General features: G+C 35.4%; 1 protein-coding gene across 1 annotated transcript; it reads right to left on the reverse strand.

Moving 5' to 3' along the window:
- Positions 1-4,987: 4,987 nt before the first annotated feature.
- Positions 4,988-8,534, reverse strand: LOC125238592 (zinc finger protein 391-like). Its single transcript, XM_048145944.1, has 2 exons — positions 7,676-8,534; positions 4,988-6,016 (listed from the first exon to the last, which is right to left on the reverse strand). The coding sequence occupies exons 1-2, from the start codon at positions 8,482-8,484 to the stop codon at positions 5,041-5,043; spliced, it is 1,785 nt and encodes a 594-aa protein (XP_048001901.1). The 5' UTR covers positions 8,485-8,534; the 3' UTR covers positions 4,988-5,040.
- Positions 8,535-11,808: the final 3,274 nt, after the last annotated feature.

Genomic DNA, 11,808 nt, shown 5'->3' on the forward strand with positions numbered 1-11,808 from the left:
AAAAGTTAACTAGTGTTGAATGTGTGGATGGGCCTTATTTTTCATCACTTCATCACCACTATTTTTTGTGGAATGTGTGGGCGGGCCTTATTTTTTTTATCAGTTCATCACCACCATAAACATAAGTTAACTACAGTGTGGAAGTACCTTATTTTCACCACCCTTGATTCACCATTTATTCCCACTTTTATAACTTAGATGTTATTAGGTGTAAACACTTATGTAAATAAGACTTTTATTGTAATTACATAACTATTAACATTATTATAATTGTTTAATCGTGCCATGTAACATATTGTATATGGTGGTTGGCAGAAATAAGTATGTATAGACAAGAAAGTATCAAATTGTAGAATTATTTGATAATTAAAATGTCGCGAGCTTACAGCACGAAAAATGTATATTGGTATCCATAGGCATAGGTAACCACTTACCTTCAGGCGGGCTGAATGCGTGCCTGCCACTGACGTGGTATAGAAAAAGAGTATGGTATTTTAATTAATTCTAATTTCATAATAATCATTACGGATCTGGCTTATACAACAATCTGAATCTAAAGTTTATTCTCGTATAATAGTAGTCTGCCATTATACAGTGATTCCAAAGTTCATTCACTCCTAAAATTATATTAAAGAGGAAATATTACCTGTTTTAATCATGTGTAATAGAATGGGAAGAACAAAATAATTTAATTAAAATAACTTCTGTAAGAGGTGGTTGATTATTCGATGTATTATTTATAATTATAAGATTTATAAGCTTAGAGGCACAATTTGAATTTATTTGTTGTCAATAAATGTATTTCTTAATATAATTTAGTGTGTTTATTTTTATCTTCCTTCGCCATCGACCATAAATTTTTTTTTCAAATTTTGACAGCGAATTTAATAAGTTCAAGTACTTTAATTCAAAGTTTACTGTTCTAAAAAATAAACAGCTTTCTAGTGCTAACGGTCACTGAGAATACTGAGACTACCCGCGGACGGACGGACAGACAGACATGGCGAAACTATAAGGGTTCCTATTTGACTACGGCTACGAAACCCTAAAAAGAGAGGATTTTGTCAATGGCTCTTATGTGGCTCATTTCAAAGAAAAAAAACCAGAATTCCGTTTTATTGTGTTACGTTAAATGAATGAACTGGTTAATTATTTTTGTAGGGGAGTTAAAAAATATGTACAGTTCAAGTCAAATATAATATATGTTTACATTTTTGCCGCATTACAAAATACCACAGAAGTAAAGACTCCAAAATTAAAGTTATATTTGAAGTTGACTGTATTAATAAATATTTTTGAATATCATTCAGTTTATTATGGTTAATTTAAATAAACATAAAATCAATTCCTACAGTTGCCATCAATATTCAGTGAATCAATAACGCCACAGAAAGGTAAATAATAAATACTGTCAATCTGTATAGTCTGCCACTTTGGTTTGGCGGGGACCCTTATTTTAGGCAATTTTATTTTAAACGCAGCATTATTATCTAAACATTTTAGGGACCGTCCACACTCAAGAGACGCATGTTCGCCGACGCGGCACGGACGTCAGCGCCACGCCGCCTGAATGTAATTTAAAACACGTCTCCTCAGTACATTTTGTATAGGAAGGACGCGCAAGGGACGTCGCTTGGCGCGCCCTCATGCAATGCGATGCGTCGCTTTGGGGCGCGTCTTACGTCTTTCCTATACAAAATGTACTGAAGAGACGTTTTTAGGGTTCCGTAGTCAACTAGGAACCCTTATAGTTTCGCCATGTCTGTCTGTCCGTCCGCGGATAATCTCAGTGACCGTTAGCACTAGAAAGCTGAAATTTGGTACCAATATGTATATCAATCACGCCGACAAAGTGCAAAAATAAAAAGTGGAAAAAAATGTTTAATTAGGGTACCCCCGCTACACGTAAAGTGGGAAGTGATTTTTTTTTCATTGCAATCCTAACGTGTGATATATGGTTGGATAGGTATTTAAAAATGAATAAGGGTTTACTAAAATCGTTTTTTGATAATATTCATATTTTCGGAAATAATCGCTCCTAAAGGAAAAAAAAAGTGTGTCCCCCCCCCTCTAACTTTTGAATCATATGTTTAAAAAATATAAGAAAAAATCACAAAAGTAGAACTTTATAAAGACTTTCTAGGAAAATTGTTTTGAACTTGATAGGTTCAGTAGTTTTTGAGAAAAATACGGAAAACTACGGAACCCTACACTGAGCGTGGCCCGACACGCTCTTGGCCGGTTTTTTAAATTACATTCAGGCGGCGTGGCGCTGACGTCCGTTCCGCGTCAGCGGACATGCGTCTCTTAAGTGTGGACGGTCCCTTATGTACGAATAAAAAAAATTGACAGTCTGTATTGTTTACCTATCTTAATTTTCACTTAAAATTGCATATTGTATATAATACTGTTAAGAGGAAACATTCAACACAATTATGAAACTACTAGTTAGGTATATTGCAAAAATACTGTGATCATTATATTTACACAAAGTTTATGAATTTCATTGCTTATATATAATCACTAGATTTATTTTAATATTTTACAATCAATTCAAATCATTACAGATACATACAGGTAAAACTATCAGTACTATCACTATAAAATGGTGGGTATTTTTTTTATAATATCAATGTCTAAAATAATTGGTTCAGGACAGCAACCTTTGTAGGGGCACTCCACAAAACACCATTCTTTACCACTTGCAAAATTATTATACAGGGTGTAATTTTTATAACCGGCAATTTTTATGGAGGTGATAATGACGCGAAACATGTCCTAGCTCTACTGACACCGTATTAGAATGCCCCTAAGTCATCAATAAAATAAATAAATAATGAACTAACCGTTTTATAAGGCACTATTCATGAAATACATAAAATTAAATTTGATTATAGCACGCCACAGATTAAATACCCTAAAAATGCATTTAATTTCCTGCTTTAGTATTGAAAACATACAGAAATATATTTTAGTAGCTATATCCTCATGGCGCCCAATGTACTTTCTAAAGTACATAATGGCACAGAATATATAATAGTACAAGTACAGAAGGCCCACTGCTTTGATGTTCACGAAATGCCGCCTTTATAAATACCTACAAAATTCTAACAAAGAAACGAGCCGCACGTGCGCAGCGTCGGACGATAGGGTTGCCTATAGATTAAAACGAATTAATACTCAGATAAAATGTTATACTATATCATAATTAAGTCTTAGGTATATATACAGTATTTATATACCTATTTTTGTTGAATCCCTAACATCACAAGACTTATTAAACTCTTCCGTGGGACTTAATCATTAGTAGATGTGTAAAATTGTCCTATTTATTCATGATGTCATTTAACTAAGAATTATAATAGCCATTGCACATGCGGACATCGCATATAAACCTTAATAAAAACTCGCTACGTAAAGTAACAATAGAAAGTGCGAACGTGCGTTCCGTGAGAACGCGCGCCACCCCTGACTAGGCCGCGAACTCGCGGCCGCCAGCATGTACTTGTAGCGCGGCGATAGAATCGCGGAGTGAGCCGCCCCTGATAATGGTTTCTGTTGGCGACTGGCTGGTGCGCGACCTCCTTCATAGTTTAAAATTATGTCACTTTCAAAACTGTCCTCATGTTATGAAATATGATCTATCAGTCTTCAGTCTGCCTTCTGTCACGAAACTAAATAAGCTTGTGTTTGTTTACCAATATTAATAATTAAAATTAGTGCTTTTATTACATGTTTTCATCATTTCACGTCAATACAGTGGAATCTCTATAACTCGAACCTTGTTAAGTCGAAATCCTCAGTAAGTCGAATAAAAATGCCATTCCCTTCCGCTGAACCCCTAAATACGCGGTATCTCGAATTATTCAGACTTTGTAACTCGAACAAAATGTTGATTCCCTAGGAAGTATTGATAATACATTCTTATACTCTATAACTCGAATTTCGAAAAGGAGACTTTGTAAGTCGTACTAAGAAAATAAAAAGATGTCTTACTCGGAATTCCCAGAAATAATATCAATAAAATCTACGATGAATGTTCGGGTTTAGGGCTTTCAAATCTATTGTTTTTGTCTTGTACACGTGCAATTAATACATTCGAACAGCTGTTGACGTTTTTTCTTTGTCGACACAGGAGTCACAGGACACGATATCTCGTGAAGCTTATCCATCAGTAGTCAGTACTTACTTATTTAACCTTAACTAACTACAACATACTTTTTTGCCTAAAGGTTGACTAGTAGAGAATGCTTTTTGGAAGAAAGTAAACCTTTTGTACCATAAGTTTTTTGTTCAATGAAGATTAAATAAATAAATATGAGTACAAAAAGGAAACTGAAGACTTTATTTCATTTATGTGTCATTTGTTATATAATACTGTACCTAATAATAAGTATAGGTACGTAATATAAAACTTACTCTACAAATCGAAAAACATACCTAGAAATCGCGCCTTTGTAAGTCGAAATTCCAGCAGTTTAACCACGGTATCTCGAAGTTCTTGTTAAGTCGAAAACTCGTTAACTCGAATTTTTTGCTTTTCCCTTGAGATTCGAGTTATCGAGATTCCACTGTAATAACAGTCCACAACCCCGCTAGCTATCAGTTTCAATGGAATTTTAACTTTCATGTAAACAAATAAAATATAATTTCTTTTGTTTCTAAAATTTTTCGAACAAATGAAATTGAATACAATCTCAAGTACAATAAGAATCAAAATTCCCTAGCAAAATTTTTATATGGTAGGCGCTACGAGGATATAACAAATGAGTTATTTTTTTGACAACCTATTATCATTTATATACATATTATTACACTGTGCACTTGAGAAACAACCCATTTTCCCTGCAGAGGTTCTTCAAAAAAGGAGTGTACAAGTTTCTATTGGGTCGGCAACGCGCACGTGACACCCCGTGAATTGCAAGCATCCATAGGTTACGGTGACCGCTTTCCATCTGCACGGTGACGTGGTATATAAAAAAAAATCTCACTATCAATAGTCACTGCACGAAAACGCACCAAATAGCAAGGTTCTCACTCTTACGGTCCAAGGTTCACATTATTTTGAACAAATTGTACTCCTGGGAACTTATCTTCCATCTCGCTCTCACACGCATGCGCACTCTCAAAGTGCTCAGGCAGCATTTCTTCATCTTCCCTTTTTATTTTTTTCTTCCCCCTTTTCGCTGGTATCATAATCTTACTTTTCCACTCATCCATACCAGCATCCTGAACTTGCAATATCTGCCCAGTCTCAGGATTAATAGGGAACACTCCCTCTGGAGTAATCTTTTTTTTTGAAGTATCCGTTCCGTGCCTCCGTTTCATATGCTTGTTATAATTCGACCAGTTTGTAAACTCCATCCCGCATTGATTGCAGGAATATGGTTTCGCGCCTGTGTGTTGCCGCTCGTGATTCTTCAAAATCTGTTTAAACCTAAACGCTTTATTACAATACTGACATACATGCGGCATGGCATCAGTATGTATGATTTTATGAGCGTTCAACTGATACTGGAGTCTGAAGCACCGGCCACACTGTTCGCAGCTATAAGGTTTCACTCCGGAATGCATTTGTACATGTCTTCTCAACATGTTAGGGAATAGGAAAGACTTATTGCAGATTCTACATATGTGTGGACGGATCTGATCATGTGACATTATGTGTGAAGTAAGCGTACCCTTGCTGTAGAAAGTCTTTCCGCAGCGGTCACAAGTATAGTCCCTTTTCCGGTCAGTCCGGTGAAGTTTCACATGATCTCGAAGACTGTTAGGGTTTTTGTAGACTTTCTCGCATATGTTACAGGTGAGATCAGCGATCGTGATGGGTACCCCTCGTTTCCTTCTCGGTTTTCGCTTCGGTTTGGATGAGTTGTAGTCGAGTAGGTGTTGTTGAAGGGCCTCCTCGGTTTTGAGTATGTCGCCGCAGGCGGGGCAGGGGCGGTGGGACTTGAAGTGGGAGGCGAGGTGGGGGGACAGCTCGGAGGGGGACGCGTCGCAGTAGTAGCATTGGTTTCTGAAAAATAAATACTTTCAATTTTTTTTTGTTACAAGAGAGCAAAACATATTAATCGCGAGGATGTAAATTGAATCCTGAACGAAGAAAAGAGCCCAAAATAGAATCCTGAGTTTACAATACAATACAAATACTCTTTATTGCACACCTCAATACAGGAAACAATATAGTAAGTATACACAACAACTTAAGAGGTAAAACAAGAGGCGGTCTTATCGCTAAAGAGCGATCTCTTTCAGAGATTCTCTTCTTCTTGAGTTTAGTGAGGGATTTAAGTGTAAAAAATGTACAAGGTGGAAATAATTTTGCTACATGGTAGCACAGACAAGGTGACACAGTAAACTACTTTTCACATCACATTTTATAGTTAATGTATATTATTTTATTTAAACAAAAAATGCAAAAGATGAATGTAATAAGGGTCCTTGAAGAGCCTACAAATGACTACCTACCTAAATAACCTACAGTTACAAGTTCAATAGCTATGTTTAAAGAGCGGATCTCAGGTGTGCAATTCCCGAAAAGTTTGTACATTTGGATCACATCTACGATTTGGATAAAAGTGCTGAGCAAGATCCACTAGGTTTCCCAAAATGTCCTAGGTTGATTGTATGAAACTTTCCTTTTTTGTTACCGAAAATGTATAGAAATTTGGTAACAAAAAGGAAAGTTTCATACAAACTACATAGGACATTTTGGCAATTTTGGGAAACATAGTGGATCTTGCTCAGCATCATGGACTCTATCAGCCTACCAATTTTTATCAAAATCGGAGACATGATCCAAATGTACAAACTTTTCGGGAATTGTACAGGTAGCGATTTTTAATATGGATATGACTAGTGCATTTCTTTAAATACATGTCATGTGGTTTATAATAAGGTCTACAATCAATTATTATTACATCGCAGTCATTGCACACCGCAAACTTCGCTGAATAATTAGATTAAATTAATGTTATACTGCATGACACCAGTTATATCTGATATTATATTATTTGTATATATTACTGCATATATATATATATATATATATATATATATATATATATATATATATATATATATATATGCTCAAGAAGGCTTGTGTTACACACAGAATACACAGACAATGGTTACATGACTCAAGAACAAATATTTGTGCTCGTCACACAAATGCCCTTACCCTTACGGATTCAGGACATCGGCTTAGCATGCAGAGTTGCTAATCACTAGACCAGACCGAATATCGAACATTTCTATAAAAAGCTAATTAATGAAAGAGTAGACTGTAATGAATGATCACACTCGATGGATGGTAAGTGATGATGCGGTCTACGGTGGAGCACGCTTACCTATGAGATACCTATTTAAATAAGACAATATTCTATTTAAATTCACACATTTATTCTGAGCTCTAAAAGGTTTCTAATTAACACAAGTTAAATTATAATCTATTGAAAATATTTCAACTTGTGCTATCTTAAAGTAGTCACACCACTATATATATAAATTAAAACCGAAATAAATTACACATATGAAAGAAAAAGTGACCAAGGCCTCTGGTGCCGGAGGCTGGAATTTTTTTTTTTATGTGTGTGTTTGCAGTCTGACAAATAAATAAATTGTTATAGATAGATCCATCTTTTGTAATGACACAAATCATCAATTATATACTTACAAAAGGCTCTTCCGGTGTTTCACTACATGATTAACAAAGGCATTAAAACTCTTGTGCCCGTACGACTTGCAATCCACACACGTAAATGCAGAACACTTGCGATGAACCAGCTTAGAGTGCTTCCGTAACGTCGCTATATCCTGGAACTCGATATTGCAGTGCGCACACAACCACGGGTACTCCTGCCAAGTATTTATTACTTTCTTGCTAACTTCCGATATATCTTTAGCGTAGATAGCTATGTTAGAGTTTAAGGGGCCTCCGGACATGGCTGCATCGATGATATCTTGGACGTTAAGGTTGTCATCGAAGTTCGAAGGGCTCGGGCTTCGCCCCATACTGCTCGCATCGTCCGGAGGCCCATAGCAATCAAATTCTTCCTTCAGCTCAATTTTAACTGAAACCTTCGAGTCTATCGCTGATGTTTTACGCGGACGTTTAATCCCAGACGTTTCTTGCTTAATCTGCGCCTCAGCTTGATCGTTAATCAAATCATCGAAGGATACTTTATCGTCCCTTGCAAGATCAAAACTAGCGGCATTTTTCACTGAATACAGGTTCGAAATCACGTCCTGCGCTTCTTTAACCTTGTTTAAGAACTCGTATGCGTGGTTTAGAGAGGTATAGCATATAAAACATATCGTTTTGGGCAGTGAATTGTCGGATATATCAACATAGATTGCGTTGAGGAATGTCAGTTTAGAGACCGTGGCTTGGCACACTGCTAGGTCCATTTTAAGATCCAAGAGTTTTTCTTGCTCCTTTGGCTCCGCACAGAAGCGGCAGCGGTTTAGTTCAGCCCTATCCATCACAGAAATGCATTATTTCCTTCCAATAATAACAAAATAACTCGCTTGGAGTTTACGAACAAGATTTTGGTACAGATAAGATAAGGTGAGCAAAATGTCAGGTCATTGACATTTGTTTTACGTTCGGAAACGGTCTGAACAAGTTTTGTTTTTAAATGTTTTTAAAGAATTGGCGAGTAGCACCGTGTGTAATATTACACGAACCATTTGGAGCCACTTTTGACCCCCTCTTATCTCATGTGCTTTGATTAAAATAAAATAGCGGAAGATAGGTGACGCGCCACTCAAACGTGGCCCTCAGAAATCAGGCCTCGTCGCCTAATTGCCTTCAGTTGCAATCGGAACTGCGTGCGCATCGGATGTTGTGAGAGGTGTGACGTGCGGAAATAAAACGTAACCAAAATGCCTTCGTGTGCTTTTACGCGTTGCAAAAACCATTCCAAAAAGCATAACAAATCGCAAGGATTCACATTTCACTCGTAAGTACATGAAATTTTTTATTTTCTAAGATAATTTGTAAATTCAGTCTTTGTTTTGACGGCCATTTTGCAGAGCGAGATAAAAATATACGTTTCATTGACGTGCGACCAAATACGCATAATACATTACATTAATGACGCTCAAAGATTGCCTTTTGAGATTTGTCTTCGCGGTAACGTCAGCATAAAATGTCGATCATAATCATTTTATATAGTAAAACTTTTACCTGGTATTGATTGTTGTTTGACTATAATGATTATATTATTTTTTTGTTTAATGATATTTGTGCTTATTTTGGCATGGAATATCGGTCCTACAGGCTATATCATGTTCTTCTGCTTTATTTCAAAATAACTGTTATGGCATGAGCATTATTTGTATATAATATTAATAAATTACCAGAAGAACTACATAAGCTACAAGGCACACTATTTATGACTAAGTTTTAAAAAATGGCTAATTAATAAGCAATATTACACTATTAAGGAATTTTTGGAGGAAAAATGTATTTGATTGTAGAGTTAGCAATTGTAATTGATTATTGAATTTGGAAATCTTTAAATCAAATTATAAATGTTTCTTAGTTAATTGAAAATTGACATGTTTTAATAATTTACTGTATTGTAATGTATATAATGTAAATAGATTAGATTTAAGGTTAATATTTGCATGTCACCCTTGGCTAAATATGTGATACCTAATGCTTACTTGTATTTTGTCCAACTTTTTGTACCATATTTAAGTAAATAAATTATCTTTTCCAATCTGTTTATTTGTTTTCTAGTTTTCCTGGAGATGAACTTGTCAGGCACAAATGGCTTGATGTAGTTCGTAAACAAAGACAAGAGCCAGATTGGACGTATAATCAACACAGTCGCATATGTTCAATACATTTTAAACGGGATGACATCTATACCACCAACAAAGGCTATAGAAGATTATCAAAAACAGCAGTGCCTTTTTTCCAGGTAATATAACATAGTTAAAAATAAATTTAGTATGGGTTAGCACATTGTTACTGGTGAATTCTCAATATAACTTGAGACTCCAGTGCCGTACAAGATGTAATAGTCTGTCGGTAGATGGCGCTAGACGTCACCCCAAGACGTGTGTACATAAGGAAAGGCATGGAAAGATTTGCGAATAGACGGAGAGCTGGCAGGATTTTGGAGTAGGTCCTTGAGGCAACCTGGAAAGGTGCTCAGATGCTTCTCTGATCATAGCCAACATCAGGTCTGCAAGTCTGGCAGCTGGGGAGCGGGGCTTTATCGAGCTATGAATTTTTGAAGATTTAATTTTTTGAGGCCCAAAAAAGGTGTTTGAGGCAACCTGGAATTATTAAAAAGTGAAAATAGAGTTCCTCAGAAGTCGCATAGTATTTATGCCAGATCATTTGGCCGGGTCCTTCACCATGCCAGAACGGTACAAAGTGGTAAAAAAAAAATTCCAAAAAAGGTTCTTGAGGCAGTCTGTCATTTTTACCAGTGAAAGATGAGGGTCTAAATAGCCATGGAAAAATAATGCCATGACATGAGGTGGGGTCCGTACCCTGCCATTCGATCTTGAAAGTCAATTTTTTAGTTTTTCGTAAATAACTCGTAAACGGTGGCCCGCAGCAAAAAAATATGTTAAACAGAAAATATCTACATAAAATTTCCTACAAGAAAGGTTATGTACGTTTTTTCGATAGGATCAATATATAAATGGATAATTTAGTAAGAAAGTTTTTTTTAATCGATTACTTGCTCCGTTTTTCGTCAATACCTCGTAAACGGTGGCCCACAGCAAAAAATTATGTTAAACAGAAAATATCTACATAAAATTTCCTATAAGAAAGGTTATATAAGTTTTTTCGCTAGGGTCAATTTTTTAGTTGGAAAGTATTTTTAAATAGATATTTGGGCCGTTTTTTGTTGATAACTCAAAAACGGTGGCTCACAGCCAAAAATAATGTTAGACAGAATTAATCTACATAATATTTCCTACAAGAAAGGTTCTATAAGATTTTTCGCTAGGATCAATATTTTAGTTGGAAAGTATTTTTAAATAGATTTCATGGGCAGTTTTTTGTTGATAACTCGAAATCGGTCGATCACAGCCAAAAATAATGTTATACAGAATTAATCTACATAATATTTCCCACAAGAAAGGTTCTATAACATTTTTCGCTAGAATCAATATTTTAGTTAGAAAGTATTTTTAAATAGATTACATGGGCCGTTCTTTGTTAATAACTCGAAATCGGTGGCTCACAGCCAAAACTAATGGTACACAGAATTTATCTACATAATATTTCCTACAAGAAAGGTTCTATAACATTTTTCGCTAGAATCAATATTTTAGATGGAAATTATTTTTAAATAGATTTCATGGGCCGTTTTTTGTTAATAACTCGAAATCGGTGGCTCACAGCCAAAACTAATGTTACACAGAATTAATCTTCATAATATTTCCTACAAGAAAGGTTCTATAATATTTTTCGCTAGGATCAATATTTTAGTTGGAAAGTATATTTAAATAGATTTCATGGGCCGTTTTTTGTAAATACCTCGTAAACGGTGGCCTACAGCTAAATAAAATGTTGACGAGAAAAAATCTACATAAGATTCCCTACAAGAAAAGTTCTATACGTTTTTTCGCTAGAATCAATATTTTAGTTGGAAAGTATTTTTAAATGGGCCGCTTTTTGTTGATAACTCAAAAACGGTGGCTCACAGCAAAAATAATGTTATACAGAATTAATCGTCATAATATTTCCTACAAGAAAGGTTCTATAAGATTTTTCGCTAGGATCAATATTTTAGTTGGAAAATATTTTTAAATAGATTTCATGGGCCGTTTTTT

The sequence above is a fragment of the Leguminivora glycinivorella genome, chromosome 24, assembly GCF_023078275.1.
Source record: "Leguminivora glycinivorella isolate SPB_JAAS2020 chromosome 24, LegGlyc_1.1, whole genome shotgun sequence".
In the NCBI taxonomy this organism is placed as follows: domain Eukaryota; kingdom Metazoa; phylum Arthropoda; class Insecta; order Lepidoptera; family Tortricidae; genus Leguminivora; species Leguminivora glycinivorella.

Excerpts from the sequence above, each read along its gene's own strand:
- LOC125238592 (XM_048145944.1), bottom strand. The coding sequence starts at position 8,484 with ATGGATAGGGCTGAACTAAACCGCTGCCGCTTCTGTGCGGAGCCAAAG. Across the intron at positions 6,017-7,675 it reads AAACACCGGAAGAGCCTTTT|AAACCAATGCTACTACTGCG; the intron begins GTAAGTATATAA and ends TTTATTTTTCAG.